Source organism: Vigna radiata, chromosome 8, assembly GCF_000741045.1.
Source record: "Vigna radiata var. radiata cultivar VC1973A chromosome 8, Vradiata_ver6, whole genome shotgun sequence".
NCBI lineage: Eukaryota > Viridiplantae > Streptophyta > Magnoliopsida > Fabales > Fabaceae > Vigna > Vigna radiata.
Window position 1 is genome coordinate 36,944,056 of NC_028358.1, and position 18,403 is coordinate 36,962,458.

Here is an 18,403-nt window from a genome sequence, read left to right on the forward strand (position 1 = left end):
TAATTTTGAAGAAGTTGTTGGAGAAAATTTTAAAAATTAAATCATTTTTTTTATATTCTAAAATCATTTAAGCTGTCACATTAACTTTTTTATGAGAACAATTTAAAGTAATAAAGTAGTGTCGCAGCATCTTTTGTAATTTCAAAAGTAATGTTCGAAATTTTACAAAAATATTATTAAGATAAAACATATAAATTGTAAATCTTATCTTATCCATTGATTTTGAAATTACAGCGCGAATTCCACAAAGAAACTTGGTAGTTGGGTGGCATGGCACCTGACAAACAAAAATTGATTTCAAAAGTCTTTGTCGTGGTCATTCCAACGGAAAGACCCATCTAACTAACATTAATGCTATGTTCGGATGTTAGGATTCGGGGGAGATGATTTAAATGAATTTGAGGGTAATTCTTTTGTTGTTTTTTTGAGTGGATTTTTTGGTAATTGAGAGTGAATTTGAGAATAAAGTTTGTCAGAATTAGTGTGAGATTTGATTGATACGACAGATTTAAAAAAATAATTTAATTAGTAGAAATTAAAGATTACCAAAATGTCTCTAATTATTATTAAAGTGATATAAAATATTATTTATTAATTTTATATTTTATTATAAAAATATTTATAAGGAGTAAAACATTAAAAATAATAATTAAAATTAATTTTTAAAAAGTAACAATAATGAAATTTAGTAAAATGAATTTATTTTTAAATGTTAATAGAGATTGTGAATTTGACTCCACTGATCTTCCCAAATCACTAATTAGCATAATAAAACCCTTTAGCCTTCTTACTAAACTAGTTAAACGTAAACAAAATTTTTTTTTTTAAAAAAAAAAAACTTAATACAAACCATTGAATTGCTAATTGAAGGAATAAGTAATAAAATTAAGGCTTAATAGTTATTTTGGTCCCTATTTTTTGTTTGGTTTATTCATTTTGGTCCTTATTTTTTATTTTTGTTCAATGTGGTCCTAAAGATTGTAAAATTTGTTCAATTTAGTCCTTTTCTGAAACGGCGTCTAAATAGTTAACGGCAAACAGTACAGTTGTGCAATGCAGTAACGATTTGGCACAGGACTGCCTACGTGGATGCCCTTGATGCACAATTACGTGGACTTAATTAAATTTTAAGTGAAATTAGGGTTTTTATATTAGGGTTTTATGTTTGAAAATGAAATTAAGGGTTTTTCGAATGAAATTACCCCCAATTTGAAGCAATGTCTCATTCGCAATGAAACCCAATCTCTGACAAAGTGCAGATTCTGAAATTAGAGTTTTGTTTACTTTGTTTCAGTGAAAGCCACCATGGTGACCAACCTCACACTTATTTCATTAACTTCCAGCCATGGATTGTTTCTAAATATTAGCCTTTTGTTGTTGGGATTTTGAGTGAGAAGAGCTTCAAAGTTTAGAACAAGAGGTACCATGTGACCCAAAGTAAGAATTGACATCATAATCAGTGAGATGAAGTGGAGCAATTCACGGTAACCCTGTGATCCAAAGTAAGTTCTCCAAATTTTTCTTCTTGCTGCTTCCCTAGGTTCAATTCACGGCAACCTACCATACACAAGGTTCCTGCCCCAACATCATAAACTCTTTCTGCAATGATAGAATCTGCACTTGTCAAAGATTGGGTTCCACACTACGCTTCAAATTGGGGGTAATTTCATTCGAAAACCCTTAATTTAATTTTCCAACATAAAACCCTAATATAAAAACCCTAATTTCACTTAAAATTTAATTAAGTCCACGTAACTGTGCATCAAGGGCATCCACGTAGGCAGTCCTGTGCCAAATTGTTACTGCATTGCACAGCTGTACTGTTTGCCGTTAACTATTTAGACGCCGTTTCAGAAAAGGACTAAATTGAACAGATTTTACAATCTTTAGGACCACATTGAACAAAAATAAAAAATGAGGACCAAAATGAACAAACCAAACAAAAATAGGGACCAAAATAGCTATTAAGCATAAAATTAATTAATAAAAATTTGAAGTCAAATAGTATAAAATAATAAAATTGGTAAATTAATTAATAAGGGAAGAAGGGAGAAAGAAGTTACCTGCGTGATGTGTGTGTTAGGTAATGTTTGCAGTAATAATCAGAGGCAAACATGACAATTGGAACCGAATACTCAGACCTAGAACCGAATACTACGTTTAACTCAATTTCTTCTATGCAGTGGATCCGGATACAACACTTTTGGAACCCAATATCCAACTATCAAATAACCTAATTTTTTTAAGTAGTATACAGAGGGCAAACATGACAATTGCTTCAATTCATCGTAAATCATCTCATTTGTGCGAGTGATAGAAAAATCCGATATCCCGCAAATCCGCTTGATTTCATCCGTGTAAATCCTCGAAACCGAACAACACTCGTGTGGTATTTCATCGCTCGCATTCGCCTCTGAACAGTAAAATATGTTCAAACGAACATTGCGTAAAAGCTAAATAAATCAAAATAAAAAACAATGTTTAATTAAAATAAAAAAAAAAATTGTAAATTTTGAAATATCGATCCAACATAATTTAAAATGAACACGTCTATTTTTATTCATAAATGTATGATGTAACTTATATCAATAACTTTAATTTTCATAAATGTATTACGTACATTACTATTTACTAAGTTATTAGACTTCTTCTGATAAATATAAGATTACTTGTTTGAAAAAAATAATAGTGGAGGATATTGACTTAGTCAATTAAAAATTATTAAGCGTTGAAAAAACTCAATGTCACCCATTTGCATGCTGCACACAGCAAGAATCACCCTTTCATTCTGAAAACTATAATGCAAGTGGTTTTTTTTACTAAAATATTGTTGCAGACTATAATTTCCAAACATGAAGAATTCATATTTTTATATGCATACTGCACACCTTGTATATTCATTTATTTCTGTATGCAGTAACTTTTTTGTTCTCATTTTCATTGACTTTGCAGACTTCACTTACACGATAATATTCAAAAAGAAAGCTCCATTTTTTTTCTTTTGAAAAAAAAAAAAACACCTTTTAAGACAGATCGTGTTTGAGAGGGTAAAAATGTTAATTTATTCAAATTCTTGTGTTCTTGTTAAAAATTAAGAATAAAATTTGTACCAGCGATACTTATTTTCTTTCCATAATGAATGTCAAAATCAACTGAGTGTGTAGCGTTGTCTTTTAGAAAAGGAAAGGAAATAGTGCATACAGATTTTTTAAGGTCGCATGCGTCTCTTCTGACCTTTCATTTTCCTTCTCACTTCTTATTTTCTTCTTCTCAAAAGTTTTCCTTCCCCCATAAGTTTATTTTCTCTTAAAATTTAATTTCAATTTTCACCTCTTTAGTATATCAGTACATTTGTTCAAATGATTCTTATCTGAACAATTTTTAATTTGAAGGAGAGTTTTAGTCTGAAATGTTTCTTAGATCCTTTTTCTATTAATATTGTAAAATTTCTTAAACGTGAATAAACGTTTATTAACTATTTTTATTTCTAATCTCAATTAATGAGATTATCGCTTCTATGTTTTTTAGATAATAGACATATTCATCCATCTAAATATTGATTAAGTAATAATTTAAAAAATAAACATAATGTTATAAAAAGTCTAATGTTGAAAGAATATAATTTATCATTAAATTTATAAAATTATTGAAATATAAAATAATTGTTAAAAATGAAAAATATATATCGATAATTTGTTTAGCCCATCTTAATTAATGTTACTTTTTTATAAAAAAAAAATAATAATAAGATTTTTTTCGCTTTATATTGGCATTTTTTTTCAATTTAATTAAATAAATACTGTTTTCAAGCTATAAAATTTTAGATTGGATCAAACTTAAATAAGATATTAAGAGTCAAACTCATCTAATATAGGTTGAACCTTTATGAATTATTGTCAAGTCAAGTTGACTTAAACTCAAGTCAAGTGAATTCAATTTAGTCTCAACTTAAGTTAAAGAAGTTTAGGTCCCAATTGAGTTGAGTTAGTTAGACCAAGGTCAAACAAGTTAACATGACACCAAGTCAAGTCATGTTTGCTTGGAACCAAGTGAAGCTTAATTGACTTACAATTAGGTTGAACTAAGTCAATTTGGATCCAAGTCAAATCAATTTGATTTAGATCTAGGTTGAGCCAAATTGGTCCAAACCAACATTTAGTCAAGTCGAGTTGGGTGCACGTTTGTCTAAGTCCTAGTTGATCTATGTTCAAACAAGTTGAGTTAAGCTTGGGCCAGTCCTAGTTCAATAAAGATCGGGTTTGACCTTTCCTGATGAAGATCAAGTAAATAAGTGTTGGATTAAGTCTACCTGGACTTGATCAAGTTGGGTCAAGTCAATCAAGGACAAGGTCTAGTTTAGTGGGTCAAGGCTTAGGTTGAGCTAAGTTGGGACAAGCTCACTTTCAATTAAGTTGAGATGAGTTCACTTTTATTTAAGTCAATCTAGTCTTATTAAGACCAGGTCAGTCCTAACCCAATCAAACCAGGTCAATTTAGGTTAGTTAAGTTTGTCTATGTCTGGTTGAGTCAAGTTGACCGAGTGAGCTAAGTTGGCCTTGGCCCATGTCAAGTTAAGTTGATCCATGCCCAGGTCAAGTCAAGTTAGAATGGGTCAACATTCATTCAATTTTGGACCAACCCACATTTAACTTACTTGGCTATCAAGTGGGTCATAGTTTGATTAAGACTAAGTCCAATTAAGCCTATGTCAAGCTAAGTTAACCCTACCTGTTTTGATCTAAGTCTGTCCATGTTTAAGTCATGTTGAGTTGATAAAGGTCTAAATCAAGATAAATTGGTTCGAATTCAGTTGAGTTGAATTAGTCAGACCGGTTATGTTAAGTCAATTTGAGTCCAAGTCAAGTTAAGTCAAGGTGGAATCACATTTAGTCATATTGGATTAGGTCCATATAGAGTTAAGTTTAATTAAGGTTAAACTTGGGTTAGGCTCAAGTAAGGATCAAGAGAAATTGGTTATGTTTGGCCAAGTTGAATTGGACCAAAACACCAAATTAGAATAATATCAAATTAAGTTATGTTAATCCTATATCTTGTTGAATAAAGTCGATCCAAATTCATATTAAGTTAAATCATTTCATACATAAATCGATCCAATCTATTAACACCAAAATTTGAGTTTAAGAATAAGAATAATTTTAAAATTTTTACATGAAATTTGAAATTCTTTAATATTAAACAATGTAATTACTATAATAAAATTTTATAATTTCAATTTATTTCTAAAATTCTTACCCAAACAATATATTTCTTACAAAACATTTCAAAATATAAATTGTTTTATTATATTTTTGAAATATTTTTATTTTATTTTATGCATAATTATTTTTTCGGATTCATTCCCACTAAGGCGGAAGTGAGATACAGAGCTAAATCTTGTCTCTATTTTATTGGCTTTAATGTCACAGTGTTTTTTCAATTGTTATATACTTGTATGACTTTCTTAGTTATTTGTGAAATTAAGTGATATTATTATTTGACATGATTTAATATTGATTAAATTGTTACTAGGAGACCCATATTACATGAAATTGAACTATTTTTAGGTTAAAAAAATTGAATGATATGTGAATTTTTATCCGAATGTTTGTATTAAGTACATAAACTTGTATGTCTCTTTACTCCACTGGTAACTCTTAAATCACAAATTAAAATAATTGAATAGGAGTTATTTCACACTTTGAAGATTTGTCAAATCCATTGCAATGAACTTACTTTACTTTGATTTATATAGTCGTGATGATTTGTAAATGTAAAATATTTAAATTAAATTTAAATGGGTCAAAATTTAATTTTAGGTAATTACTTATTGCATCCCCATCAAATATGCGCAATGTTCAAAGTAACCTTATAAGGGTTTTTAATCTGTAAAATATCGTTCTCGAAACCACCAACTTTAACTCTATAAGATAATCCTCCTTATAATGCAACTGTGACAAAGACGTCGAAAATTCTTCTTCCACCTCTGTTAAAAGCTTCCGAAAATACTTTCCATAAAAGGAGGTAATGTTTAACTTTTGAACAAAATAATCCAAAATTATTTATTGTGTTACAGAAAATAAATTCCAAAAATGATGAGATGAAGGAAGAAATGATGGATGCAGAAAATAGTTGCTTTATTATATTATTTTGAGTGTTGAATCTTGCAAATTGAAAAGCTAATACAAGGTCTATTACTTTTCACACCCCACTTTTTATCTAAAACCTTAAGGTAATGGGTTAATGGGTCTTTTATCTTTATATAATGTTTTACTTTTTCATTTCAATTCAATATATGACTTAGACTCGTACTTAAATTCCTAAGTAGTAATTGAGTACAAACATCCTATATCTACTCATTTTAACTTCCATAATTTGTCATCTTTTAGGATGAATAACATTGTACTTGTTGTTTTGAATGGTTATAATCAATCATTTTTTTTTAAGTTGTCTTATGCTTAATAATTATTTTTTAGCTCAAGAATATATGTGTAATTTTGAGAACCAATCCTTATTTCCACTCATGTGGTTAGTTCATCCAAAATCTATAAACCTCTCAGATGTCTTTCCTTCTTTGAGTTTCAAAAAGGTCATTAATAAAAACTCATCCTATTGTTTGACTACATCTTTTGTTTCAATATAATTCATTTTATTCTCTCACATAGGACATTCTGTCTCGAGACGATGCTCCTATACTTCTCCTCATCTTCTACCTCTTCCACTTTTCTCATTAGTCACAATTTGTATTACAAATTCCTTTTTCACATAGAACATCATTCACTATTCATGAATCAGTAGGGTGCTTTATAGTTCATCCATTGTCATAGTATCCATATATAGGATTATTCAATAAAACACACCACATAGTTGAATTTTGGTTTCATAAATTGTTCAGCTATTCTCTTTCAAAATAAACATTTCCACACTTTCAAAATGGTCTTTTTGAAGATCACATTCATGCTTTCCGATTTTACTTTTTGGAACCTACAACATATCCACTTCAGAACTATTATTCCAGAAAACATTTTCAATATTATAATATAAAACTCATTTTTTGAAAGTCACAGTAACCTCAACTATTAATCTTTATAATATTTTACTCATTTGAAAATAAGAATATGAAAAAACTATATCTCACCTCCAACACCTATTATTAGATAGGTTTTTTTCCAAAGCTTATTTTCGCATTAAGTTATCTTTTTTTAGTCTTAAACTTTGACATAAAATTTAAGTTTGTTTTTAGAAATTTCATATATTTTGATATTCAAACTTTTAAAAACAAATGTATATAATCATTTTAATCTAATTAAGTTATTTTTTTTTTTAGTTTGAAACACATTTCATACTATTATTTAAGTGTTTTGTACCATTTGACTCGTTTTACACCATTTTATCCATTCTCGCTTTAATTTTTTTTGGGAAACAAGTTTGACACTCAAATTTTTTTTAAAATAATTGATTAAAATGACTATATCCATTTATTTTTTAAGTTTGTTGAGATCAAGATGTATCAAATTTTGAATATGGTCGAATTTGAATTCTACATCAAATTTTAGTGACTAAAAACATATTTAATTGTTCCAAATTTTAATTTTCAAAAATCTCACTTTCAACAATTTATCAATTATGAATCACAAAAAATATCTTCCACATATCTTAACATACGTGAGACAACTTATCTCGATTCTACAAATCACCACTACCTTACCCGTACTTCCAACAAAACTTGTTAAAGAACTAAACATGTTAAAATGGATTATAACACACAAGCTAATTTTACTTACCATAAGTTTGAATTAGGTTAGGTTAGGAAAAATTTAATTTCTTTATATGTAGATTGAAATGAATCTAACGTACCTAAATTTGGACTTTTTACATATTAGATTGTTATTCAATAACATTTGAATAATATTAGTTATATATACGTTAATAATTTAATTTTCAACAATTGCCTTTATAATAATTAGTATATGTATTCAATTTTTTATGGTAATAAAACACAATGAAATTATAATCACAAGATTAAATATAAATAGTTTTTACAATTTAATTATAGATAATTTTGTTTATTTTTATATAATTTTTATTTATTTAATTTTAAAAACTTGTTGAAAAAAAACGTTTAAATTTTAAAAAAATTAAAAGTATTGGTCAAATTTAAAAGGTAAAATTGAAAAAAAAATGTGAATACCAAAAAGATGAATCCTCTTTATATAATAATATAGAAATTTAAAAAATTGGATAAACATTTTTATTTTATTACTAAAAAAGTAATCAAATCAATCAATTGTACTACCATAAACATATAAAATAAATTAAAAAAAAAACATTCGAAACTAAACCAACCAATGGTAAGTCGAATCATGTTACAAAATTTTTGCATCACCAAAAAATGAACTCATCCATTTTTGGCTCAATTTGTATGAGTAACGTAAACTCACTTTGATTAGTGCTGGGCAAAAAATATCAAACTGTACTGTACTATATTATACTAACAAGAACTGAACCATTTTTACTATAACTTAAATATACTGTTTTATGATTCAATTTTTAAAAACTAAACTTCATAAATTTTCGGTTTTGTTAACTGTTCTTTGTTACGAAAGTGAAAAAGAGTTAATTTATCTTTAAATTTAATTTGTTATATTTTAATTCAAATAAATTAAATTTAACTATTTGATTTTTAAATATTTGATTGTTAACATTCTCTCTCTTTTTATGCATTCGTGAAGTTCATATAAATTGTACTAAATATATTAATTTTATTTTCCATTATATTCATATACTTTTTAAACTAGTAGGGCCGCATTAGCTTTATCCAGAAATATTTATGGAAGAAAAGAAAAAGTTTATTTTTCATATAAACTAAAAATTAATGAGATGAAATTTTACAAACAAATTTATATATAAACTAATTAATTTATATACTCAGGTGATTTTTTTTTTCTTGAGTATTTTTTTTCTAAAAAAAGTAAAAATAGTATAATGGTTAAAATTACTGCGGTTTACAATTCAGTTAGTAGTTTAGTTCAGTTTATATTGTAGTATAGTAAAATTTAGTTAGTAGTTCAATTCAGTTTATATTGTAGTTTAGTACAATTTAGTACATTTCAGTTTGACAAAACAAAGAACAATTTAGTTTGTCTGAACTATTTTACAGTTCAGTTTGTCTAAATTATTTTACAGTTCAGTCTACACAAATTAATTTTTAGTTCAATACAGTTCGTATTCGATTCGGTCGAAATGTCTCTGACTTGGAGTATGAGACTTGCAATAGCCAAACTTTGTTTTCGGTAAGATGAACAAAGTCTCGTTGACAAAAGAGAAACATCTACGTACGCTTAAATGAATAATAATTTAAAGAATCTATATAATAGATGAGTAGTATTGAATGAGAACTATATACGAATTTTATGTAAATATTTTATTATTACTTTATCTGATTGGTAATATATTTAAATATTTTAGAAATCATGAATAGACAAATATAACAAATATTGTTATTTGAAGATAAACGAATATTATATTTAAAGATATTATATAATCAATTTCTATGGAGATAATAAATTATTATACAATAATATATTGTATGATAACAAATTTTTATATCACATTTGTAAATATTGTATCTTTGGTATAAAATAAAATATACTAATAGATTATTATATTATAATATGTATTTCTAAATATTTTGAAGATATTTCATAGGATGTACAAAAGATAAAAATGTGAACTTTTAAAATCACATGATGTAAATAGAAATAGAATTATAAGACCCATTAGGTCCATTGAAATCAGGGAATCTCATTAAGTTTTAAAAACTGCGATTACAATTTAACAAGTGCTTTTCAATTATTATTGAGTTTGTGGTGATTTTACATGTTGGATGGGGCTATTATCCGTGAGATAGTACAATTTTTTTTTAAATATTAGTTAAAGTGTTGATAATTTTTAAAAATGATGAGGAAAACAAAAAAGTATATATAACTATTCCTATTTAAAATTTAATTATTTGTCATATAATCGAAAAAAAAATTATATATGGAATGAGTTGATTAAAAGAAAGTGATTCTGATACATCGTTATTTTTTTAATAAAAAGTTTTAGATTCCCACCCACCACACTCATAAAATCAGTTTTATGAAGGAAAGGTCCAAAACATTCAGTTGAAAACAATGTATGTTGATATTTTAAAAAATCGGTTAATTTAATTTTTGTATATCATGTTTCATATTAATCTTTTAAATTAAGATAACTAATGTTTTAAAAATTCTCAAAGTTTCATTTAAATTTAAAATTTAATTTCTTTTTAATCTGGTCATAAAACATTATTATCACTTAAATCTCCAAATAAAATACGCTAAAAATAATAACAGGAAGGTCCTATTAAGAAAAAAGTAATGAAACATTTTGACTGATATTATTCGGCTTATATATAATTCAATTTTTTTAAAGCAAAATAGCTTTTCTTTTCCTTACAACTTCATATTTTTTTTTTATCCTTCTCACTTCTTAAATATTTTTTTTGAATTCTTATAACATAACTAAATTTAACTTTGTATAAATATTTTTATATTTTTAATTTTAGAGTTATAGAATATAAAAACTTTATCATGATGACCAAATAAAATAAAAATATATATTTTTATTTTATTAATAAAATCAATCTTATAATATTTTGTTAATTTTAGAAAACTCATATCTTATCGATGAACTTAATAGTGTAGATAGAATTTGATTAGATATAAAATTTATTTATATGAATGATGAATGATGATAAATACGTAAAAAATAGCGTAGTATCAGAAGAGAGGGACACGTGGGAGGAAGGAGGGTGCATCCATCTATCGTCGTCGTCGTCAAACTCTAACCCAAACCCTATCTAGCTTCGCTTTTGCCCCTTCTCATTCACTCTGCCCCAATTCCAAAATTCCCAACCCTAACCCTAAAACCGAATCTTCTGATGAAACTCGACACGCCATACTCCACGGTTTCAGAATCAGGTTCGATTCCCTAACCCCTTAACAAACCCCTTTCATCTCTTCGCAGTTTCTCCATGGAGGGCTCTGCAGAGGATCTCGGAGCCCCCGAGTCATGGGAGGTCGCCGATTTGGACGAGTCCATGAACCGCTTGAACCTCATGCTCTCTTCCAGCAAAGATTCCAACCATCCTCACCAACGTCTCTCCGATGATGACGTTCCGCCGCCGCCACCGCCTCCTCCGCTCCCTTCGTCCAGTGGCGACAAGGTTTCCGATGACGTCGTCAATCAGGTCGATCAGTTCCTTCGCGAAGCCATTCAGAACCCTCGCGAACGACTCTCAAGTAGGTTTACCTTTACAAGCATCATTTAGTTGGGGGAAGGCATTTACAAGCTCTTGTTTCTTTCAACGTTCTTAGAGAAATTTATACTTTGTTAATATTTCGTGAATCATATTAGACTCCGAAATCCTAGATTTTCTTTTCTTGGGTGTTATAATGGGTATATCAGGGAGTTTATTTAGGTTCTGATTACTGTTAAAATTTTTGGGCTGTAATTAGCTACACTGCCAGTATAATTTTTCGCCTGTGCGGTGTGGTGAGAGAAACAATTCCGGCATAGTTTCTGCATTTTCAAGTGTAGCCACCATATGAAAGGATTCGGGTTTTTGAAGTGAAAGATTCTTGTTTGGAATGTGTTTCTCGTTCTCTACCCCCTTCTCATCAGTAGATATAATTCCTTATTCATCACGTCTGTAGTCAAATCATATGAAAACTCAACCTAGCTGCTTCCTGACCTTAATTTTGAGTTTGAACTATCTAATTTGTCGATCGCAAGAGAATGTGTTTTATTTTACTGGATTTTTGCAGAGGCCTTTTCTTGTGCCTTTCAGATTTAGATTTTTCAGGGGCTTTCTAGATATATTTTCTGGGGAGAGTGATGACCCCACCTTAAAAGAAAAAATGAGGATGCAAAAAAATAGTTATTTATAATTAAAATCTTACATGTAAATGTTCTATTGGTCTCACGTGATTCATCTGCTTGCTGCTTTTCCAATTGTTTTCATAGAATATTATGTTGCGCCCCACTGATTAAGGCTTATAATTTGATATCCAGTCTTGAGGATGGAGCAAGATGTTGAAAACTTTATTCGGGATCCAACTCAACAGCAGCTTGAATTTAAGCAGCTTCCAACATCCTATTTGAGGCTTGCTGCTCATCGGGTGGCTCAGCACTACTCATTACAGTCAATGGTTTTACTAGATAATAGTTTACCAGATGGTTCTGGCTCAAGAATTATTGTTCGCAAAACCTCTGAATGTAGGCTTCCAGTTATCCGCCTTGCTGACATCCCAGTGAAATTATCATCAGAAAACAGTGCTGTCATGAAGGTTGCAATAAAACAGAGGCCACAGAAGGGGACACAGATACTTAGTAATGCAAATTCAAACTCAATGAAGAATAGTAACTCTAAAAGTGTGGAAGAGAGAAAAGAGGAATATAACCGGGCTCGAGCAAGGATATTTAGTTCAAGTAATAATGGTGGAACTGTAGTTGGTAAGCCAGAGTGTGAGTCAAGACAGCAGGATAACTCATTGCACGTTTCGTTGGGGGTTCCTCGGGTTGAAGACAAATCAGCTTCGGTATCTGATGTCACTTCTGGTAGGGGGCTGGTTGAGTCTTCAAGTAATACCAATAGGGCTAGAAGTAGGACAGAGAAGGAAACAGTTGGTAGGTACAGGCAAAATAATAGGGTGGCTATATTTCGGGATCGTGAGGTTGACCGCAAAGATCCTGATTATGACAGGAGCTATGATAGGTATTTGTGCCTTTTACCTTCTTTGTCACACTTTTGTTTGCTATGTTTTGTAATCTCGTTTCTTGTTCTTTGTAAAAAAATAAATGGTTTGAGTTTGATGGCATAAATGATTTCACGAAAAGTGATCATAAATTTCTGTATGTTTCTTCATATTCAGACCACACTTTCATTTCTTATAGTTATGGAGTGTGGACAGAATATCTGATGTCAATTTATCATTTCTTTAAAACAAATGAATAATTAATAATTGATAACCAAGGATTTGGACTTTGCAATTAGCCCACATTAAGATATACTGTCCAGTGCATACTGATATTTGATAGCACCTCCTTCGTATTGAAGATTTAGTTTAATGAATCTTTCGTTTGAACGAATGTTTGATAATTGGCTTTCGTCAACAAAATATTCAGACTTCCCTGTTTGTTTGCAAGTTCTCTTCAAATCAGAAAAAAATGAATGATTGTTATGTGATTATTTTAATACTTATATATTATAGCAGAAATCTGAAATATTTCTGCAGTTATTTTGAAATAATGTGGTGACTAATGAATATTGACTGTATTCCGGGTGGGAGATTTCAGAACAGGTCAACTCATTCCATCCCAACCACTAAAAATGGTTGGGTTGGGTTGGGCCTATGCTGGGCTGAAAATCCAACCCTTGGGTGAGTTGGATTGTCTGACTAATTTTTAAAGAATGGGTCATAGAAGGGTGACCCTTCTAAAAAAATGGCAAGAAAGTCTTATCTCATCAGGCGAGGTCTGCCATATGGGTTACATGGTGGCATCCGGCTTGGTTATAGACCACATTTTCAGATATAAATTTAAAAATAGAAAAAAATATAAACCATCCAAGCATAGCCCTTAATTATTTCATAAAAAAATCCTAATTCTTGAAGCATCACCAATGGCATTACAAGGTCAAAAATAGATATATGAGTTCTATAGTTCATTAACACAATAAGTTAATTGTCAAAAATAAGTCTCAATTCACCAATAAACCAGAAGCAAATACCAAAGGCCATACTCAACTAAGCATGAATTAATAATGGGTCACTGATCAGCCCAATCCAACCCCATCTGAAAGCTATTTGCATGCGGGTTACACGGGGTGGGTTATAATGGGTCAGTGGGTTGAGTGATTCAACTCAGCCTGCCTTGTTTAACCAATGACTGATATTCATTAAATTATAATAGGCCAACCCAATGGGTCGAATTGAATCTATTTTTCCATTTCTAACTCCAGGACAATATGTTCGTGTCTATCACATTCCATAATAATCAACCTTTTTGGCAGGCTGAAGTCCCAAGGAACTTGTCAGTTTCTTTGTTATTTAGCATGTGATTGTATGCAAGATAAAAACTGAGTTATATTTAATGTATGAATTAGCCTAATGATCTACTTATAACTTGTATAGCAGGTACATGCAAAGATTTGATCCTGGTTTTGGGTTCAATGGAGGATCATATGCTATACAGCCAATGTATACGGCAGTATTGAACTACAACACTGAGTTTCCACAACTAGGATCCACTCACAGACCCCAGCTTTCTGCTGAACACCAACCACGACCTCTTCCGCAGCATATGCCTGGGCCATGGGCTGCACAATCAACACCTGCTGGAATTGGATATGGACATCCTGAGACCATGATGCCCCCATTTAATCCTAATCAAGTTGGTGCACACTCATCATCAACCATGTATCTGCATTCATCTCAGTATCCCTGTCAGCGCCCTGGAATGCCGTTTATCCATCACGAACATGTTCACCAACCCTTTGCACAGGTATAATGACAACCATAACCTCCATATCTATGTGCAGTGTTTTATATGGTCCATAGTTTCCTTGTTAGTTGATTAATGTTTTGCTTATAATATGTTTTGTTCTAACATGAACGAAAAGAAAACAATTCAAAATTGTTGTATAAAGCTTTTGTTACATAAACGTCCATGTTGTTAAAACCATTAAAGGATTTTGATGGCAGTTATATACAGATGTAGATCAGCATTCTAATAGAATAAATCAGTATCTTTAAAACCATGAGGGAAGTTATCTTTCATAGTCTGTCAATTTGATTGATATACATGTGTGGCCATAATTATACAATTTTTAATGTTCTATAAAATTTAAATAGAAACATTTGATCAGTTGTAGAGAAATAGAACTCTATTGAAAAATAATACTGTATTTTCTAACTGAAAGCGAAACCTTAAGATGTTGATCGTACATCTCAATTGAGAATTTATTCGACTTAAACATGTAAACAGATTGAACCTTTTAAAATAAAAAGCAAATTTCATATACATATGCAGCACTTCAAAGTAACTATGCAAGTGCAACTTTTGTATATTACACAAAGATATCGATCACAAAATGACACTAGAATGATGAAATTAGCCATGTATCATGTTAGTAAATACAAAAATTCAGTACTAGCATATATAATTTCAATCACAATTGGCATCTTTAAACTTTGGAGGTGAGTCCTGTCAAAGGCCTGTTCAACTGAAGTCGTGAAATAATAGGTGGTTATTGGCTATGAATGATTTGGTTTTCTTGTGTTTGCTAACAAAACTCAAACTAAGTAAAAAATATGTTCATAAATTTAGTCAAAACCCAACAAGTACTTATTTGAATGTTCCCCAAAAACTGAGGATTTACAATGCAATTTAACCTATGTATTATCTTGCATTAAAAAGCAAATTTTTGCTTTACCTTTTCTTGGATTACACTTGAAAATTGTCTGTTTAGTCTTCGTAGTTGGTGTCCTTTTAAGTAGTGTATTTTCAGCACCTCTCTGGCAGTTGTGGCTGGTAGATTTTTCTTATGTGTTGTAAATTCAATTTAATTCCATCTACGCTGCTTATCATAATACCATGTGATTTTTTACTAATATGATGTATGTTTATGTTACACATCGTGTGTCCGTAGCTTAGAAATATGTTGTTTTGCTTTGTTTTGGATATTGAAAATTGCACTCTTTCATTTACTTTATTCTGCAGTCTCATCAGCCCCCACCTGATGCAAGTTTTGGATTGGCCCGGCCCCGGTGAGGGGCATGGGCCATGCCTGCACCCAGTCAGCCAGAGGTACAAGATGTAAGATCTTGGGCTACTGAAGCTCCAATTTTCTTTTAGCTGATTGGAGTGCAGGCATATTGGCTGAGTTTGGTTGGAATGGATTTGCATATTTCCGAAAGATCATCCCACCAGCATTGATCTATCCTTCCAATCTCGGCTTTACAGGGATGCTTCCTGCATCTTCCACCAGTCCTTGGATGTGTCTCTTGTAGACAATTGAATTTTTTGAGGAGATTTTAGAGCGTCTACTGTTGATCATGAGGACTTCTTCACAGGAAACGGAGCCAAAAAAGTTTGTTCTTGACTTGGATGAAGGTATGTGTTTGTATATATAAAAATATTTTATCATATCTTTTTAAATTCTTAGAGTTTTCTAAGTTTCGTTATTTCCTTGTCGTGCCATGATTTGCTTTTCTAAGTAATTAGCTAAGATTATGTGTAATGCAAGTAAAGGTTTGATTTTATGAACGCATCAATGCATTGTAATACATCTCAGTTAAACATAATTATTGTTTCATTCTTTCATCTTCCATACTCTCTTATAAATAAAAGTGCAAAGCAAATTTTACATTAGCTTAGTGCTTGTCAAGCAGAGGATGATTGCAAATGGAGCATTTGTTAAAGCGACCTTTAAAGGAATTTGTTTAATTTTACATTTTGTGATTTTGTTGTTTTGGCTACAGCTCCTTCAACAAGCTTTAGGGGTTTCAGTTAAAGAGATCAGTACGTCATTTGCCTTGAGGTGCAGCAACTTTTGATGCTGAGATTTAACTGAATTTTCCAAGCTTTAGTCATTAGTCGCTATAATTTACAATATCGTCTGGTGAATTATCCTTGACCTCATGTATAATACATGACTAACTTGTATATTTCACTCAGTTCTAACATTTTTTTTTTCTGGATTTCCTTATTATCTTACATATATTATCATTTTTTTAGAGTGATCGCCAATTTTCTTCATTCTTTACCCTTGACTTTTTGTAAAGGTTAATGTTGGATTCAAGGAGAGAACCGATGCACGGGTATTGGTGGAAGTGAGAAAGGTAGTGAATGGTGAACTGGGCGATGTCTCTAACAAATTATTTACTTACAATATAGTTTATGAAAAAAGCCAATTCATTGTTTTGGAGATTAATAGTTAGTACAATTAATGCACATCTGCCTTTCCGTCGTTCTTCACCTTCATCGCAATCACACTATTCTTCCCCGCCACTCCTTATCCAATGCCAAACCCACCAAAAGAAACATCCAAATTCTCATAATCCTCAGAAATAATTAAAATAAAAGAAAAAAGCGATAATGGAATGCAGAGTGTGTGTTTGGCTCAAAGGGTTGGGTTGCTGTCACATCCATCACTGCTTGCATACCCACAAACAGGTGTCACAGAATTTCTCTGCGCGGCGGGATTAATTCTAGTTTTTTTTGGTGGTTTATTCTAATGTTTCACTGACATGTCGAAGCTGGAACGTATATCGGATTATCTGTGGTCAGAGTTTTGCGCAAAAGAAAGAATTCATGAAACTAAGTTTGTGTTTTATTAAAAAGTGAGCATACCAAAAACATTATTTTTAAAATTTATCATTTTTATGTTACTAATTTCTCATTTTTTTTCTTCTCATCTTTCAAACAAACAAAAAGTGTTGCGGGTTGATTACAAGTAGTGACTAGTTTGTGAGGTAGCCAATGTTTAATGTTATTTTACTATTATGAAATGACAAACCACCAACTGTGTTTGGTCATTAATTTCAAAATTAAGTGTGATATCTAAAGTTGATTTTAAGTACATATTTTAGAGTCCATTTGTTTGGTATTTGTCATAAAAGAACAATTTATTTTGAATATTTTATCGTATTATGAAGTTTAAGATGTTTGCGATTTTGAAAAGAAAGACAATTTTTTAATTATTTTAAGTTATATTGAGTAATTTCTCAAAATTGAAATTCTAGACACCATTTAAATCACTAACATTTCTACTTTTCTTTTAAGTTTATTTTAAGTTGAAATGAAACAGTTCCAAATTTTCACAAAAAAATTAAATCACTAAAATTTATACTTTTCTTTTAAGTTTAAACAAACAAAGCCTTTAACTTCTAATAACATTTTACGTATTGGAAGTATTGTTTTAAGAGATTTTTTCTGCTTTATTTTTATAAAACTGTCCCCATAAAGTGTTTTTGGGTGTTCATAGACTAAAAATGCATCTGATGGGATTCAAAACAAAGAAAAAAAGGTGAAACTCTAAGAAAATTTTCAAACTTAAATACATCAAATAACATAATTGTCCAAGCCAATGTGAGAGTACGTGATTTCTGAAATTGATCTAAGCAAGAAAGTTAAAACACTGTTTATAAGGGATAGACAACGATATTGTTAGGAGATTGTCCTATGTTTTATGAACGACTGAGATTAGAGCAATGGGGTTTGCACTTAATTGGGCATGAGATAAACCTATTTCAGAACAGTAGCTTCCAAAGTCGGTAAATCTTGGCATGCTCACATGTCAGTAACTCAGGATATCATGATA

At 30.4% G+C, this 18,403-nt stretch overlaps 1 protein-coding gene across 4 annotated transcripts; it reads left to right on the forward strand.

Moving 5' to 3' along the window:
- The first annotated feature begins 10,791 nt into the window (after window positions 1-10,791).
- Window positions 10,792-17,389, forward strand: LOC106772296 (R3H domain-containing protein 2). 4 transcript variants are annotated; one of them, XM_022785406.1, is made up of 6 exons: window positions 10,792-11,321; window positions 12,094-12,796; window positions 14,214-14,583; window positions 15,802-16,194; window positions 16,563-16,621; window positions 16,866-17,388. In XM_022785406.1, the coding sequence occupies exons 1-4, from the start codon at window positions 11,054-11,056 to the stop codon at window positions 15,850-15,852; spliced, it is 1,392 nt and encodes a 463-aa protein (XP_022641127.1). In that variant the 5' UTR covers window positions 10,792-11,053; the 3' UTR covers window positions 15,853-16,194; window positions 16,563-16,621; window positions 16,866-17,388. The 4 variants fall into 4 exon arrangements, with proteins under 4 accessions (XP_022641127.1, XP_022641128.1, XP_014514099.1 ...); XM_022785407.1 differs by lacking the exon at window positions 16,563-16,621 and having other exon boundaries at window positions 16,866-17,389; XM_014658613.2 differs by lacking the exon at window positions 16,866-17,388 and having other exon boundaries at window positions 16,563-16,817.
- Window positions 17,390-18,403: the final 1,014 nt, after the last annotated feature.

Bases quoted from the DNA above. Each gene is read 5' to 3' on its own strand.
- LOC106772296 (XM_022785407.1), top strand. From the start codon at position 11,054: ATGGAGGGCTCTGCAGAGGATCTCGGAGCCCCCGAGTCATGGGAGGTC. The intron at 11,322-12,093 runs GTAGGTTTACCT...TTTGATATCCAG, and splicing joins CCCTCGCGAACGACTCTCAA to TCTTGAGGATGGAGCAAGAT. The intron at 14,584-15,801 runs GTATAATGACAA...TTTATTCTGCAG, and splicing joins TTCACCAACCCTTTGCACAG to TCTCATCAGCCCCCACCTGA.